This window comes from Simochromis diagramma, unplaced genomic scaffold, assembly GCF_900408965.1.
Source record: "Simochromis diagramma unplaced genomic scaffold, fSimDia1.1 OVJJ01000456.1, whole genome shotgun sequence".
In the NCBI taxonomy this organism is placed as follows: domain Eukaryota; kingdom Metazoa; phylum Chordata; class Actinopteri; order Cichliformes; family Cichlidae; genus Simochromis; species Simochromis diagramma.
In genome coordinates, this window is record NW_024387186.1 from 135,489 (window position 1) to 153,656 (window position 18,168).

The following is an 18,168-nucleotide window of genomic DNA, read 5'->3' on the forward strand; positions in this document are numbered from 1 at the left end:
GTCCTGGGTCGACCCCGGGTCCTCCTCCTGGTGGACTCACACCAGAACACCTGACCCAACTCAGCTGGCTCCTCAGCAGGTAAGTAGTAATAAAAGGCAAAATTACTGCATGAATGATTCACCTGGATACGTGATGGTCAAAAAACAAGAACAAAAAAAGAGATAGTTTCCTGAAAGTATGTCTAACAGTAATAACTGTCATGTGATCATGCTACCTCAAACTATCAAATCAAGGTCCTAAAGTAGCCCGTAGTATGGATATCATCCATCCATCACTTCTTCTGCCCCAGCTCAGAGTCATGGGGGCCTGTCTTAGCTATCATAGGGCAACAGGTGAGGTACACCCCAGACAGGTGGGTGTGGCCAGCAGCTGAAATTTAGCAATAAATCAATGCAATATTTACACATTACAGTGTAGTAAAAGGGGGACTGTTCAAAAACAAACATACATATTACTAAACAAATGTTAAAATTCAGAGATAAACGTTATGATTATTTACGCTAAATAATAATATTAATCCATTTTATTTATAGCACCTTTAAGACCCTCAAGGTCACCTTACAATAGCACAGAACAGTAGCAACAGTACAATATAAAAATACATAAATAAAATTTAGACATAAGATAAATAAGAAAAAAAACAAGCATGAAAGTTAGGGTAGGTAAAAAATGGACTAAGACAGAATCAGCTGTATGCAATCCTGAACAGATGGTTTTGAGATGTGATTTAAAAGTAGAGAGTTTGTGGTCCGGAGATCTAGTGGAAGTGCATCCAAAGTCTCGGGCAGAACAACTGAAGGCTCTGAGTCCCAGGATAGTCAGGCGAGAGTGGAACAGACAGAACGAGGGGGCGAGTACGTATGGAGGCGATCAGATAAATATGGAGGAGCGAGGTTATGAAGCGCTTTGAAAGTAAGAAGCAGGATCTGACACGGAGGTGAACTGGAAGCCAATGCAGCTGTTTAAGAACAGCTGTTATATGTTCAGTGGATGTAATTCTGGAAACATTACGAGCAGCTGTATTTTGAACTAACTGCAGTTTATGGAGAGATTCATGAGGTAGAGCATAAAGTATAAAATAATAGAGTAAACACTATATTTAGCTGGTTGGACTGCCCCCTCAGAGGAGGGGTCGCCTTATCTTAATGACCTTGTAGTACCATATCACCCTATTGGAGCACTTCGCTCTCACACTGCAGGCCTACTTGTTGTTCCTAGAGTATTTAAAAGTAGAATGGGAGGCAGAGCCTTCAGTTTTCAGGCCCCTCTTCTGTGGAACCAGCTTCCAGTTTGTACTGGAAATACGTTTGAACTAGCTGCGATGCTACAGGCTCAGGCTGCTGGGGACTTCCCATGATGCACCTGTCTCACATCTTTTCACTGTGGTTACACACCAAAGCAGACGTCTGCTTCTGTCGGAAGTCACTTCCTGTTAAAAGGGAGTTCTTCTTTCCCACTGTTGCCAAGTGCTGCTCAGATTGTTGGGGTCATCTCACAAGATAAAGCATTCTCAGACGATAGCTGATATGAGCCGGTGTCATATCAATAAAACACAGCTGAAATAAACCTGAACAACGAAGCCGACAGTGAGTCGGTCCACACAGACTCCCATGTTAAAACTTAAACACATTGCTTTGGTACCTACAGATAATTTCCATTTCATAACACCTGTATGGGGGGGAGACTGTTATAACCTACCTGTTTGCATTATTAGGGGTGTGGCTTCTGACTGACAGGTGGACAGAGACACAAGCAGCTCTCTGTTAGGTTTCACCTGAGCTAACTGGAGTCCCTGAACTGGACCTCTTGAACGTGTTTGTGTTGTTGGAGCCTTTCAGCGCATTTTTAATGACATCATCTGACCAATAACACGGCTGCTGTGAGGTCACTGTACTAACAGACCATTCATGAGGTCTCAGTTTCAGCTTTGGTGACATTCTTGGATTTTAATTGGATGTTACTGACCATGGAATGTCACCTCTCTGGTGGGGAAGGAGCCTGAGTCAGTGCGTGAGGTTGAGAGGTTCCGGCTAGATACAGTCGGGCTCACCTCTACGCATGGCTTGGGCTCTGGAACCAGTCTCCTGGAGAGGTGCTGGACTCTGTCTCAGTGTGGAGTTGCCCCTGGTGAGAGGCGGCGGGCTGGGGTGGGTATTCTAATATCCCCTCGGCTTGCTGCCGGTACGTTGGGGTTCTTCCCGGTGAATGAGAGGCTTTGTTCCCTGCGCCTTAGGGTCGGGGAACGGGTCCTGACTGTCATCTGCGCTTATGCGCCAAGTGGCAGTTCAGAGTACCCAGCCAAGTTGCGGAGGGCTTTCACTTAGCTGGCCTCAGAATCTCTTCTCTGCTTTTCGCGGATGATGTGGTTCTGTTGGCTTCATTGGGTGAGGGCATCCAGCTCGCACTGGAACGGTTTGCAGCTGAGTGTGAAGCAGCGGGAATGAAGATCAGCACCTCCAAACGGACGCTGCACCGGTCCGTCGTGGAGAAGAGGGAGCTGAGCGTAAAAGCGAAGCTCTCAATTTACCGGTTGATCTACATCCCTACCCTCACCTATGGCCACGAGCTGTGGGTAGCGAAAGAACGAGCGGCGGAAATGAGCTTCCTCCGAAGGGTGGCTGGCCTCTCCCTTAGAGATAGGGTGAGAAGTTCAGCCATCCGGGAAGGGCTCAGAGTAGAGCCACTGCTCCTCCACATCGAAAGGAGCCAGCTGAGGTGGTTCGGGCATCTGACAAGGATGCCTCCTGGGTGAGGTGTTCCAGGCATGTCCCACCAGGAGGAGGCCCCGGGGCAGACCCAGGACACGCTGGAGAGATTATATCTCTCGGCTGGTCTGGGAACGCCTTGGTGTTCCCCCGGATAAACTGGAGGAGGTGGCTGGGGAGTAGGAAGGTCTGGGCTTCTCTGCTTGGGCTGCTGCCCCCGCGACCCGGCCCCGGATAAAGCGGATGAAGATGGATGGATGGATGGATGTTACTGAGCACTGATTAGCAGGTATGTGTGTCTGTGTGAAGCTAGCGTGTCCAGATATGGTCTAGAAACAAAAACAACAACCTGTGGTGAAAACACACAGGAGATGATTCGACTTTATTCATAAAGTTTACGACATCATTTCCTGGCACCCGTCGCGAGCTGTAACCCGCCGAAGTGCTGCAGCGTCACACGAAGAACACAAAGAAATAGTTTCCAGGCCTCTGGCAACACATTTGTCTTTATTCTGAGTTTAAGATGTGTCAACATCCAGCATGACAAAAATTGTACAAAGTTCACAATTTATAAATGAAATATCACAGCAACTTGTGATCTCACACATTTATAGCAAAATTAAAATGTCAACAAATCCATGCTGTGTAGTACAAAAATAAATCAAACTTCAGTTCCACAGAGAGCACAATAGTTTATACAAAATCCTGTCTTTGTTGATGGTCACTGAACTCAACCTCCAACTAAATCAGCTGGCTCCGACTAAATAATAAACTCTGATGAATTCACAATAGTTTCTATGAAAGGTTCTAAATATGCGACGACCTCTTTGCGTTCCCTATAGATAGTCACAGATACTCTTTTTCAGGCTTGTTATTTATGTCCCAACGTCAGATGAGCAGCCGGTTTGTGCTTTAAAGTCCCTCCTCCATGTTCACTGGTAATGAGAATTAATTCAAAAACTGGTACTAGCTATTACTCTACTGAAGCGTTACTATATTGGCAAAAAGCTGCAGACACGATGCTGTGGAAAAAGGCGTACGCAGTCATGGATGATGGGAAGCAGAGTCCCGACAGAGGACGGTAAAGTACAATAGATGAGATTCGGTCAGGTGAACAACGACGAGCACCGTTGGCATTCGCTCTCGAGAAGGCAAATCCTGAACGTGAGCGCTAACGACTAGGACGACTAGGAGAAGGGAGGGGCGCGCACAGCGGCGTGGCCCCGCGAAGGTCAGGCTCCAGCACGCCTTCGCCGCTTCCGCTTATTTTTTATTCAAACCTCGAACTGATTGACTATTTAACCATTTGTACAGTGATTAGATATAAAGTGCTGCGGGGGATAACTTCATCTTCCTAAAACAGAGCAAAAATGACTGAATGTTTTTACACTCGATAGTAGCCTACAGCTAACTGCTATGGTTTGAACCAAGTCCCTGTTCTTCCTCTCTCAGTGGTACGAAATCCGATCGTGTGCCAGAGAGGTCACCTGGGAAATTGCACGCCGCCGTACGTAAGGATAATATCTTCAAGGACAAGTGCAAATAGTCTACTGGCACATAAGTGGGGACAGTGACCCTGTAAGTCCCGCTGTCATACTCTATAAATACTCTTTACAAAACCCTCGGAAACCCTCGCTTCAGGCTCTCGGGTACTGCTTTTAGCTTCTGTAAGAACATCAAAACATGGAAACGAAGGTGTCCCTGTGCAAAGTCGTACAGAAAAAAAGTGGAACTCATATATTCTGCTCCTAAAACTCCACGTCCAGGTTCCCTCCTCCTTTTTTAAAAAGACTTTTTGTATTAAAAGATTTGTATAAAAATCAATATTTTACATTACAGGCTATATTAAAAAGATTCCTGTTACCCCGCTATGCTTATAAACAAGAGATTGCATATACCCAACCAACGTTTTTCCTTTGCAGATTGCATCGCCTCCCTGCTAGAAACCATAGTTCTGATATTGCAGAGACGTTTCCCACACGAGTCTCCAAATTGAGCAGATTTGATAGCAGAGAGCTCTCTGTAGGTCTTTTCTACTAATTAACGATGAGCATGTGAACATGACGCGTTCCCCTAGGACTCAATTGGCTCTCCTAGGTAACGGGATTTCCACCATCGGGTTTCCGTGTAATGATGTTTCCAATAGAACTGTTCATACATACATTCATACAAACATCAGGTCAGTTTCCTCTCCGGGTTCGTTTACAGCACCGATTTTAAAAATGCCCCCACCTGCAGCTGCACGTCTTTTCTTTAAAACAAAGCACAAACTTTTCTCGAGCATTGGCAGAAAATAAAGCGATCCGCAAAGCCAGTTCTTGTTCTGGAACAATCTACACGCAAGAAGAAGAAGAAGACGAAGAAGAAGAAGGAGGAGGAAAAAAACATTGAAAAGTCCAGAATCGTCCACTGTGCGAGGAGAAAAATCCTCCTCCATCGCTGCGTTTCGCTTCCACCGTCCACCTTTTTTTCATCTCGAATGCTTCGTGGCCACGCGTTAAAAAGAGCTCACGTTCCGTTAGCGTTAGCTTACTGTTCAGAAATATACACTAAAAATGTGCATACATGAGCAGCTAGAAACATACATGACACTATGTGAGCTCATATGAAAACGTACAAAATGTGAATGTCCTCAAAAACCGATTCTCTCCCTCACAGCGAGACCCAGAAAGAAAAGAGAGAACGAAAAGCTCTTCCTACACTTAGAGCCTCGCAATTTTTTCAGAGAACAGAATTTAGAATATATAACACTTTAGTGCGCCGGACCGAGGAGATCAAACCATCGCTGCCTGTTTGTACGTGGATTCTGATTCGCCGCCCACACCTGCGGCGGGAACAAAAAGTCTCCCTTTGTTGATTGGTTGATTACACCTGGATCCCTTGGACGGCTTGCTTGATGTTTTCCAACAGCGCTTTGTTCTCGGGGCTCTGGTACTGCTCCTGGTTTGTGTACATGTCCGTCAGAGTGGTGACATAGGCGTCAAAGTTCTGCTCGCTGATTGGCTCCTGCAGGAAAACAAAAAGCACCACATGGACACCGTCAGAGGCAAAAAATCATCAATCACTACAAACTCCATGTTAGAGTAAAACGCTATTAACTCAAGGGCCGGAGTCCTGCAGGTTTTAATCTCACCCTGGGTCAGCACACCATCACCAGGCCTCTGGAGAACTTCAGGATATGCTGAGGAGGTCCTTTATCCATTTAAACCAGGACACATCTAAAACCTGCAGGACCTGGAGCTCCCCACCCCTGTGCTAAAGCATCACTGGTACATGAGCACAAACAGAAGGAACACGGACACGTGAAGTACGGAAGCAAAGAAATGCCAAAACCACTCAACGCATCACAGACAGCTGCACACGCTCACTGCTGGACCTCCTCGTACATACGGACCAGGATGTGGATCCAGCTCTCCGTCAGACCTGTTCCTCTGCTCTTCAGTCCAGTTCTTATGTCATGTTCATACCTCAGCCTTTCCCTTCATTCAGACTGGCTTCCTGACAGTCGTTTCTCACTGAGATCATGTCTGATCAATCCAGATCATCTCTCAGGCCCTCTGTCAGGTTTCTGCTTGTTCCTCTCGTTCTTAAAGACGGATCATCAGCTAACTGCTCTTTAGGAATCACCTTGTTGGTACAAAAATACTGTTTTAGAGTCGGCTAAAGAAACAGGAACAAGTGTTTGTGTGACAGGCTGCTGGTAACAAAGTTAGGTCAGTGTTAGTTAATGATGATGGTTGGGCAGAAGGACTGAACCCAAAGAAAACGCTTCAGAAAGCAGAACTGTTGCTCATGAGCACTTCAAAAATGACAAGAGAGTCCTGCTCTCATAAACAATAAGTGGTGGCCCAAGACTTTTGCACAGTGCTGTAACTTCCTGTTCTTTGTAAAGCACGACAGCATGAAGACGTCAACCTTGTCATCGTTGCGTTGGAGGACACATCACTGGATGAAGCTCTCGGCCAGTTTAGCGTCTGCACTCATGCTTTAATGACATCATCTCCTCGCGTCAGCATCACGAGGATCAGGTGACGCTGAGGTCGAGAGGTGGCAGAGGTCCCAAATCCTCCTGCGGGCTGTTGATGATGGTGGAGTCCAACACTGGTTCCTCCAAAGTCTGTGTCCAGTGAAAATTCAGAGAAACTCGGGACTGGTCTGTGCAGGAACTTTTCCTGTAAGTCCGTCACATGAGAATGAAAGCTCTGTGGTTTAATAAATGAACAGCTCAAAGATTAGCGGCAGACTTTGTGAGTCCTTTCAGACGTTTCTTTTGTGATGGAAAAAGCTGTTCGGGAGACTCGTCCATTGTTGTAGCTCACATGGCTGAGAGACAGACTGTTTCAGACTTCCTAAACTCCAGGTCTGCTCTGAGACGCGGTGAACATTCTGACAGGTTTGGAGTAAAATCTGTGCCGGCAGACAGCCTGTGACTCATCATTGAGTTTCTCCCCCAGAACAGTTCGGCCGCATCGGCGCATCTCAATCGGACACCGGAAGCTAGAGTTCATATATCTGACAAATCAACCAGTTCAAACTCGGCAGCCAAATGTTTCTGAAACCAACATTAAGGATTTAGTGCTGATTAAGAGTCACATTAAGGTGTTTAATCACCTTTCTTTGCTTCCATAACAACAGAAGTGCGTCAGACGTGCAGCAGAGTGCATGAATCGCTGCTCACTTACTTGCTGGTGCATCTGTAAGCAGCTGTTAGTCCTCAGAGGCGGCTCTTTGTGCGTCAGTGGTTTCTGGAAGGAAAAGAGGGACAATGTCCTTTAAAATCCCTTTGAGAAACCAGTCTCACAATCAAACACTAGATGGCAGTATTTAACTGAGAAACAACATGAGCTGGTCTTCATTGGTGATTCTGCTGCAGTGCTGTGGACATTTTTCACCAGAGGAAATGTTTAAATGTAAAAGTTGATTTTATAAAATGCTCCAGTTTCACTCGTTCCTCTGTCAGCGAAACGTGTTCGTTAAATAAAAGGATATGAGAGCAGTGTGATTACCATGAAACACTTTTTTAATCACTGAGAGCAAACAGATGAACATGTATATAAACGTGCACTTTAATTCCTCCTAAACAGTTAAACTAACAATAAAAGACAAAAACCTCAATATTTCTGTTCATGGAGACGCTGAGAGAAACTACCACTCCCCTTCGCTGTTTGGAGAGACAAGCAGCGTCCCACACTTCAGGCTAAGCAGCATGCACATTGGGCTGAGCTTAAATACACAGATAATGCTACGGTCAGCTTTAATCTGCAACTTGCTGGCTTGCCGTTCCTGGTGGCCCTTACCATATGAGGGAGCTGGACATTAGCTAAACTGTTAATCAGTGACTGGCTGAGGTTGGCCAGCTCATGCAGGAGAGATTCATTTTGCTGTTCAATCACCTTGTTTTCCTCTTCTATGGACTTCAAGTTGGACTCCATTGTTGTGATCTGCAGAGAGGGACGGTGCAGAGTTAGCGCACAGCGTCACGGGCAGCTACGCACCACTGCAGGATCGGCTCATACGAGGTGTGACCAGAAAGTTCTGCAAATCCACCTCGACAGCCTCCAGGGCTGAAAAATAAGCCGCAATTCCCCCAATATCCACAGGAGGCGTAGTACCATTTACGCATTCATGCTACTTTCTGCACGTTTGAGGCTCAAGCTGCAGCGAAGGATCTACAGGTAGGAGGCCCAGGGGTGCACAAGGAGACGACCTTGAAGGGAAGGCTAAACGTTAATCAGGCGTGTAATGTTGGCGTTAAGCCGGGATTTGGTGAACAGTCCAGCCTGAGGGAGCCTTTTGCTTCTCTTTAATTTGGCCTCCAGTTCAGCGGTTTGCTGACTGATATCTGCACACGCAGGGGGAGGAGCTACGTGAGACGTATGTCCACTTTGACATGTGTTCCCCTCACTTCAAGATGATCGCCACCCCTTATTCTAGCGTACCCACCTCTAAGTATTTGCAGGTAAATCTTATTAGATTGTCACTTCAAATTACACCTTTAGTTGGAGGCAGCATTACAGGAGGAGGTGCTCAAGGAGCTGATCCACTTCCCCAGAACCTTTTTAGCTCCGCCTCGTGACCTCATAATCTCCATAACAACGTTTGGCTTTTGAGCTCTGAGGGGCGGAGCTGCAGAACTTTACAATCACACCCGGTACAGACAGGAAGCGACTCACCTGTGTTCTGAGTTTGATCATGTCTGCTTCCACTTGTGAATTTGATTCACTTAAGTCTTTGATTTCTTCATCCAGCTGTTTGATCTCCTCGTCGTGCTCCAGCCCTGCACACAAGGAGGGACTCTCAATCACACGAGATCCTTCTGTGTGGAATAATTAAAAAGTGTGCCGGACGCTCGGCGTGCGACCACCTCCACCTACGCCGCGCCAGCTCGTTTAAGCTAATTAAGACTCAACAACCTCACAGACACATTACAGCAAACCCAGCCCTGTTCCTCGGCTCCCCTCATTATTCACACCCACTCTCACACACACACACTCCTGATTGGTCCATTATGTGGAATTGGAAGTCTCTTCAGTAAATCGCTCCATGGCCGTGTTCCTGATTGGCTGTATTGTGTGTGTGAGTGGTAGCTGCCGTTACCGTTGCTGGCACGCTGCTGCTTTATTGTTAGCATTTCCACTCCGGAGAGCCTGGCTTTCCTCATGGCGGAGGTGGCACGCGGACAACCTGACAGACTGGAGGCAGCGACAAGAACAGGAAGCATTGTTTCAGTATATGATGGGCGCCACAGACACACACAGAGCGAGCCAACGCTCTCCACAGATGGAAAACACAAACCCCCCTCCCCCGACCCAGTGTGTTCTTCCTAAAGAAGAGACTCGTGCTGGTGTGGCAAACTTCAACCAAGCAGCAGCCTGCAGTTCCTGCAGCGTCCAGCAGAGGCTCCAGAAATAAACATGTTTACAGCCCACAGTGCTGTCATCTGAAGCCCGGCACATATTTAATATACTGTCAATCAATCAATCAATCAATCAATCAATCAATCTTTATTGGCAGAATTTACGTCCATAGTTAAAAAAAAACAACACAACATATAAACCTTAAAAAATGATAAAATATTTTTAAAGACATAAAACCATAATATACATAAAATACACAATTACATAAAAGAAATCAATAAATACACAAACTGGTGCTTCCTCAGACTGTCGATCTGTGAGCTGCTAACCCTGTTAGCAGAGCCGTGCAGACGTCCAAACACCCACAGCTACAAACATCTGACTGACACGACCCCTTGTAGGTGTCCTACCAAAGATGCTCATTGCATCATTATATGCAACGTGCAGTTTCTGCACTGTCTGTAAGATGTCCACAAGGGAGCAGCATGTAGCGGTGTGCAATACGCTTTAAACAAAGCTACTGTAACTGGAACTGAACAGAAGCTGAGTTTGGACATAGAGCTTCCAGCGCTGTCTGTATATGTCATATAAGTGTAATTGGTTTCCATGCAAAAGCTAAAGGAAGTGCTAAAAACGTCCTGCAGTCAGACATGTAACCCCGTGAGTGACGCTCAGGCTAAAAGCTCTCCATCTATGCTTGTCTCCTGACACATGTTTGCTTATTCACTGCGAGCTCTTTCTGCACGCATGGAAGCTCGACCGCTGAGTTTTTGACTCATTCAGCAGTCGAGCTGTTTTTCCTACGGTGGAGATGAAACTGTGTTCGTCTGTGGCAGAAGTTCCCACAGGTTGCTCGGCCGTCCCCCTTCTGTCCGGTTCATCCTGAATCAGCTCGATGGGCTTTGTGTTTGCAGACTGTGCAGCTCTTCCATCGTCTGAAGCCTCCATCTGGTCCTGTTCTCCTAATGTTTTGTCTGTAGGACGCAGCCCTGCCTGATCCGCCTGTCTGCCTGCTTACTGTGTTTCCATCCACACTGCAGACCTGCAGACAGCACCGGCCTAATAACACATCACAGTGCTGCCTGTGTTTATCCATTTATGTAGGGACATTTATGCACGTTCTTCTCCTTAAAGCTCCACCCACACACCCCTGACTCACCTCCGATGCGTCAGGAAGCTTCCGCTGACGTGACCCGAGCCGTCGCAGCCCGGCGTCGGGCAGGACATGCCCTCCGTCTTCCCGGACTTCCACGTGAACTGAATGCCATTCAGGTATCCGTCCTTTTGCCTCTTGGCTGCGATGGGGCATCCGGACGCGCTTCTGTGGGACGCGTACTTCCCTGTCACATGACCCTGACCGTCACATCCCGGGACCGGACACCTGAGGGGGGGAAAAAATCACATTTTCATCATACAGGAGATAACGTCCTCTCTGTGACCTGTGAGCCGGAGCTCGTGCTTCCTCAGAGGCGAATTGCTGAACAGCTGATGTTATTTTTCTGTTTTGCGTCTTTGCTTTCGCTCTGATTTAAACAAAGATACGATCATCTTATTTTAAAGCTGTCCCAGTGGCGGCTCTTATCGCGGGGGGGGGGAACAGTGTCAGTGCATCAACACCCGCGCTAATCAGATGCATCGAGGCAGTAAATTATTCCAAATGTCACAGCACGCACAACGGATTACGGCTAAAGCCGTGGACGTATCAGTTCTGTCTGCTTTTAGTTCAGCCTCATGGAAAACAGATAGAGGGAGGTTCACCGGCTTTCTGCACTGACAGGAATTTATTTCATTCATCTTTGTCTGTTCTGCCCAAAGCTTCCCCTGAAGTGATGGGACAGTCCTCTCACACATGCAGGACAGTCTGAACTCGTCAGACTGAGCTGCTTTACTAGTTTCTTTCTGAGGAGAAATATCTGATTAGATCTACATCTGGGGCGTATCTCGTTTCCCCGCCCCTTCATTCATTCCTCACATAAACTCTCCATCATGCCGTCTCAGTGAGCCTCACCGATAAGTGTGCATAAACCAGGAAGACGCTCTCGTTTGCAGCAGCTTGTCTTCCTCTTTCGGCACGCCCTGTAACCGCGGAGCATCCTAACACGGTCAGCGTGAGCCGACTGTCCTCGCAATCCGGCAGAATGAGGAGCGTCGGAGTATTGTTTGTGCTCTGCACCACCAGAGAAATCAATGCAGCTGCAGAGCTGAGGCCAGAGAAGCACATCGCGGGATTCGGCTAAAGTCAATCAATCTCTCTGCCTCCGTCTCTTTGTCTTTCCTACCTGTGTGTGTCTGCAGGAGACTGCAGAACCTCCCCCAGCCTCCTGTGAACTCACACAACCCGCACTCTCCGACTTTCTCCTTCACACTCCGGTACAAACTTTGCCCTCCGAGGACATTCGTCCTGTCAGAGCTCATACTGACTCCTGCTTACAGGAGGCGAGCAGCGGCACAGCCGTGCACGGCTCCTTTGCATCATTTAAAAGTCATACATCACATCACGTGTCACGCGGGAAATATGTGGCGAGCAGAGCTGGTCCAGGAGGAGGAGTTATCACGGCGTTTCAGGGAGACAGAAGACAGATGATGAGTGTCTGTACTGCACCTGATAGGCTCCTGGTCCTCCTTGTTCTCTTTGCTGTGGATGATCTTTATCCCACTTTTCCTGGCACGCGGACACCCTGAAAGACTGTAGATAAATGACAGCGTTACAGAGAGGAGAGCGATCTGCAGGATTAATACGTGCACGGCGCGGCGGTGCTTTACCTTCTGTGTGAGGCGTAGTTGCCAGTGATATGTCCCGAACCGTCGCACCCTGGTGTCGGGCACCTGGGGCACAAAACGCAAAAAGGGCTCAGGGCCTACGGCATCTCAGCTGCAACACGCCACATTCAGCTAAAGGAAAGAGCTGCGAGGTCTGCTTAAGACGGATGATCTGATTCATTCATTCATTTATGAAATTCCAGTGTTGCAAGGACAATATGTATAATGTTTACCGTTTATTAAAGAACAGTATCCTGAAATGCAATGAACTCTAACTGCTGGATTGGTGGACACAGGCGGTTTCTCGCAAGTCAAGTCGATTTTTTTTTTTAAGGCATTTTTTGCCTTGCAAAAGTATGACGTCACAACAATGTGATTGGTCACTTGCGATGTTGAACCTGGAACAACATTTATTATGATGATGTGGGAACAACAGCGACACGAGGTTATCAGATCGTGCGCTTCAGTGTCAGAAACCGCAGTTCCTCTAACGTCCACCGGAGGCTCTAAGAGCCAGCCAATCCCCATCCTTTCATAACGGCCGTGCTCAGCTTTTTAAATCACATCATCTGACCGATAACACAGCTGCCGGGAGGTTACCGTAGTAACTGAGCCGCCAACAAGTCCGAGCTGCAGTTTAGGTGAAATTCTGGGATGTTACTCAGCACTGATCAGCTCACCGTCCGGTACAAATATCATCCCTTTGAAACTTGAGGGTTAGAGCAGCTCCGCGTGCAGATGTGAGGATGTTACTGATCTTAATCCGGAGGCTTCTTTAACAATATTTACGTCTTTTTTTGCCATAAAATCTCTAAAATATGCGGCGAGCTCCTGCTGCTGTCGTTACGTCCTCACATTTAAATCACATGCACGTCTTTCCCACTCGGACCTCTTCAGTCCCCTCATCTCTTTCACTCAGGCCCTGCCTGCAAACCTCTCTGTCAGCAGCGCGTACATTTGTGTGAGCTCGACATACAAATCAAACGTGTGAGTGAATCATGTCACGCCTTACTTGAGCTCTTGCGCGTTGTTGGCCAGCATGCTTCGAATGCTTTTGTCAGCTAAAGGACAACCTGAGAGACTGGAAAATACAGCAGTGGAGCGTTAGTCACACAAGGATCAGGGAGGGAAAACTCCAACACTCCCACTACTGAAACACAACACAAGCAGCCTGCACTCACACTCCGCTCCAAAGCATGCACAGAAAACACACGATATCAACCAGGAAATGTTATAAAGCCATGATGCACGTGCAGGGAGCTGAGCTTTAACGTTAACCCTCTGAGTATTTGCGCCCGTGGCCAAAGGTTGGGTGCAGCGCTTGGCTCAAACGGGGCTGAAGGGCGTTTCCGGAAACTTTGCCGTGAGTTTCGATGTGGGGAATCCAAAAGCGTGAGCCTTCGCTCGCTCCGTGCTCACTTGTCCCACACTCAGCATTTCTGCTTCCACCTGCCGTCTCTGAATGCTTAGTCTGCATCACGCTGTGGGAAAGGCCTGGAGGACCGAATAACACCAGCTTAGACGGCTTTATGCACGGCCCATCGAGGGATGGCTTCATCCCGGGGTTTAGCTTAGGAAAATGTAGCCGATCTTTAATTAATTTCTAGTCTCTTCTTATTCCGTATTTCAGCCCCGCTTCAGCGTGACCGGTCAAATAGTCAAAGGGCTAACAGATCAGAGAGAGAGAGGGAGAGAGAGAGCCTACAGGTGTCTGACAGCATAGTCGAGGTAAGCTGAAAACAATAAAGAGAAATAGACTTAGAATCCACCAGGAGAAAAGGAAGTCACACCTTCGATGTGAGGCGAAATTGCTCGTCAAGTGACCACTTCCATCACACCCCGGTGTGGGACATCTGCCACCGGAAAAATAGACAGATTTATAAGCCCAAAGGGAAGGAGAAGGAAAAGTGAATATTAGAGAAAAAGCGGGGGAGGGGGGTCGTTTCTGGTGTGTTCGGTTTTCATTGTTTCCAGTTTAGCTTCACTGTCTCTGCTTCACACTCCTGACATCTCCACACTGACAGCTGCCGCGTCCATAAAGCGTCTACCACAGCGCAGGATTTACCAGGTCTGAGATCAGCGTGGACACACGGGCAACGCTGGGAAATAAAAGTCATAGAGCAAAGCCACTGCCAGCAGCGCCGCACGGGGGGAGGAGGAAGGGAGGTGGTAGGCCGAGGGGAGGATGGAGGAAGAAACAAGGTGGAGGGGAAGCAGAGCATGAGTGGGGAGAGGCAGGTGGGGTCAGGTGGGAGGAGGAAGAGGGGGAGGGCGCTTACGTTATCAGGTCCTTCTTCGTCTCCTTGCACTGGAGGAATTTGGGCTTGGGGCTCGGCATGTTGACGTCTGTGGTGTAGGAGCGGTCGTCCAGGAGGTCGTGGAAGGGGTCGAGGTCATCCGGCTGTGGGACGGGGGCGTGGAGCAGGAAGACACGGGGGGAAAAAAGGTTTTTTAGTGGTTTTACACTTTTCAATAAATCCAATCTTTCCATTAAAGGAACAGTTCACCTCAAATCACATCGACATCTTTTCCAGCTGCACATTTTCAAATATGATGGAACAAACTTCTGTATGGAAATTTAAGCAGATACAGATAAATAAACGGCTCCGATAATAAATGTGCGAGACATTTTTAGATAAACTTCATTTATCCAGCAGCCAAAACATGAAATACGTCTGCGTAGAAATAAATGAAACATGACAAAACAAATAATTTAAAGCCACATAAAATAAATTAAATATAAGAAATAAAGTAAATAAACAAGTAAAATAATTATGAAATAATTTAAATAGAGTTAATGATGTTTCATTGTTATTTGTGTCTGTGCTGTTTTTATATATTTAGTTATGGATTTATTTCCTGTTACATTTCTTTATGCATATGCTTTTAAATAAACAGGAACATTAAAACAAAGGTAATGATTTTCACATTTGATAAAATATTCACTGACATTATGAATATATTTATTGCATTTCTTTCATTTTGGCCGTTCCTGTCCTCCGTAGACTCGAGGCACAAACTGCCAAAATTCTTTGTACAATTTTTTGTGTGCTTGGAAAATAAACTGGAGACAATTAAAGAAGCAAATAAAAACACAGATATCAATAAATTATATATTTATAAATTATTTAATTCCTGTATTTATTTTGGATAATTTTTTATGTAAAAGTCTTTTTATTCCTTTGTTTTGGCGGTTTTGATCCTCCGTACTTTCTCTGAGCTTCACAGACTCTCGCACAAACTTTGCAGTTTGATCACAGCCTTCGTGAGCAGTTTCAAATATATGAATTCATCTTGAAGCAACCGCACACGTTCGTCTGAGGGAGCGTTCTCGCGAGCGTCTCTCTCATAAACTCGTAATAGTCTCTCAGCGGGCGTGAAATCTTAAAATGTAGGAGACGTCTGATAAAACACAATAAACCAAAGTGAGTGTAGGACGAGCTCGATGTGGTCACGTGTGGGTCGAACGATCATCGCTGTCAGTCTGACAGGAAGTAAGCCCTGAGAGGAAGCACTGCCTCCCTCGCGCCTTTGCACACATTCATGGTGAGAACACTCAGGGAGTCGGCCCCCTCGTGATGCAGCTTTCGGCCACTAGATGGCAATGTGGTGAAGCGCCAGCACGCCGCAGCCTGCGTTCTGTGGGCCTTTGTCTGCAGTGCTTGCGGCCGGGGCTCGACAGCCGTGGATGCAAATCCTCTTTTCCTTCCCTCAGTGCTTGCAGTGTATGTACAGTAATGCCCATAAAGAGACAGGTCCAGATACAGCCCAAATTATCCAGCACTCAAGCTGTCTCAGGGTGCGCGACGCTGGGTCGGGCCAGCCAGTTTCGCCAATTAAAGGGAGCGCAGGCTGCGAGGCGGCCACGCGGGGGAACGATGCAGGCATACTCGGAGATGCAGAAAGTAGGCTAGCATCTACACACTCCCAAAGAGACACACACACACACTCTTATGAATATTCACACACAGCAAAAGAGGCACATGTACTGTACATGCATGCGCCCGTCGCAGCAGTGGTGCATTGATTTCCTGCAGTTCTTTGATGAGATGAGCTATTCCGATTCCCTCCCAAGGTGCTACTTTGCATAATTCATTTTTGGAGAGGAGCAAAATGTAAAAACAGAAAGCCAGCATGCAGCGAGCACGACGCAAACAGAGACGGTAACTCCGCGCACGGCGGCGCTGACATCAATTAACATGCAGATTCATTAGGTTTCCCTCAAAAATCCCCCTCATATGACTTTCTAATGATTCCAAATATAACAGCGAGTCAGACGGCGAGGTAAGAAACCTCGAAGACGATCAGACGGCAGTGCAAATGTTTGACTTGGAGACAGAGTGTTGAATCAATGGCTTGGAGGGAGATAATTTGGGCTGAGCCTCGCTGAGCAGACAGCGTAAGTGACGCATGCCAACTGTATGGTCTATCAGCTTCCAGAGACACACTCCTGCTTTGTAATTATCACCGGCAGCGTCACGGCCGCCTGTGGTCCGCTGCTCCCCTCCCTCACCCTCCTGCGCGTCACTCATCCGTCACGAACATTCAAAGATGGAGACAGACGTGATCTCGGCGACCTTTAGGCCGTGACCCCTTTACCTCTTTCTCATCCTCGTCTATGTGTTTGATCTTGGTGTAGTCTACGGGCAGGTCCCAGCAGTCTGACGCGTCCCCCATGCCGTAGCAGCGGGAGCCCAGCAGGGCGGCCTGCCTCTGGGGGGACATGGGCTCAAGGGGCGTTAGCACCGAGTCGCCTGCGCCGCCGCTGCAAAGACGCTTGCTCACGCTCAGGTCCAACGTACCGTTCTCATCGACATCTAGACCGGGACTCTGGAGGGTGTGCGGGGTCGGCGTGCGCGTGCGTTTAAAGTCGGGAGGATGAAGAGGCGGGGATGGAGAGAAAGGGATAAAAGAGAGAGAGAGAGTGTCTGATTAACAGCAGTCAAACATTTTCAGGCTCTACGGTCAGAGATGGCAAAACACTGAGGAGGAAGAAAAGTTTGCAGCTGCAGTTCAAACATCTGAAACAGCGCTCCAATTCTGTTTGGTGTTTTTGCCCAAGTCTGCGTAGGAAGAAACATTAGCAGAGCACAGTAACAGATCCAGGAGAGGGTCAAAAAGCCGAAGAGGTCGTCAGCGCATCCCTCTTCCTTTCTGTCTCCGTCTCTCTTTCCTTCCATCCCACCGCTCTGCAGTGTGTGTTTGTGTGTCGGTGTGAGTCTAATGTGAGCGGACATCGCGGGGGGAGCAGAGGCTGAGGGTTAGGGAGGGGTGATGAGTAGCGGCGGTTGAAACAACGCCCAAAAATAGAGACAGAACTGGACTGTAACGAAGTGGGCCGAGACTCGGGACATGAAGCAAAAAGGAGCCAACAAACGTCCCGGCTGCAGGCTCGTTTATCCAAGGAGGAAACATCACACGAGGAACAACAAAGTAAATCATGCACGAGTCCCGTCTCCTAAAAATCCCCAAACAGCTGAAATACAAGCCTGGCTTCTCCCTGCAGGACGCGTCTGCGCAGCTCATGTTTGTCTCTGTGGGTCGTGTGGAAAATATGATTTCTTAGTTTCTGCAGATTTATCAGCTTACAAAGATAACCCGAGGAAATGATGCAGAGACAAAGTGATCCACACCTGTGTGCAAAAGTAACTTCCCCCTGAACCTCACCATTGTAATGACTGCAGTCAGTGTTTGTGATGACGTCACTGTGGAGGACCCACGCTGTGCACCACAGTCTGAATCCAGACGCCGTGTTTGAGGTCACGCCGTGTGTTCTGGATCCTCGTTGAATTCAGGACATGAACTGATCTCCAGCCTGCTTCACTTCGTCTCACAGCGATCAGGC

The 18,168-nt window shown here is 47.6% G+C and overlaps 1 protein-coding gene across 14 annotated transcripts in view; it reads right to left on the reverse strand.

The window, feature by feature from the left end:
* Positions 1–3,423: 3,423 nt before the first annotated feature.
* The window catches only part of myt1lb (myelin transcription factor 1-like, b), a 106,308-nt gene continuing 91,563 nt past the window's right edge, over positions 3,424–18,168 (reverse strand). For 8 of the 14 annotated variants that reach the window (XM_040049661.1, XM_040049673.1, XM_040049664.1 and 5 more), the window contains 12 exons: positions 16,923–17,153; positions 14,603–14,724; positions 14,114–14,176; positions 13,336–13,404; positions 12,327–12,389; positions 12,166–12,249; positions 10,723–10,944; positions 9,304–9,398; positions 8,880–8,983; positions 8,004–8,147; positions 7,389–7,451; positions 3,424–5,712 (listed from right to left, as the gene is read on the reverse strand). In XM_040049661.1, coding sequence (XP_039905595.1) covers positions 5,572–5,712; positions 7,389–7,451; positions 8,004–8,147; positions 8,880–8,983; positions 9,304–9,398; positions 10,723–10,944; positions 12,166–12,249; positions 12,327–12,389; positions 13,336–13,404; positions 14,114–14,176; positions 14,603–14,724; positions 16,923–17,153 — 1,401 coding nt within the window. In that variant the 3' untranslated portion in view covers positions 3,424–5,571. The remainder of the gene's footprint in view (positions 5,713–7,388; positions 7,452–8,003; positions 8,148–8,879; positions 8,984–9,303; positions 9,399–10,722; positions 10,945–12,165; positions 12,250–12,326; positions 12,390–13,335; positions 13,405–14,113; positions 14,177–14,602; positions 14,725–16,922; positions 17,154–18,168) is intronic. The other 6 variants (XM_040049665.1, XM_040049668.1, XM_040049671.1 and 3 more) reach the window with 6 other exon arrangements.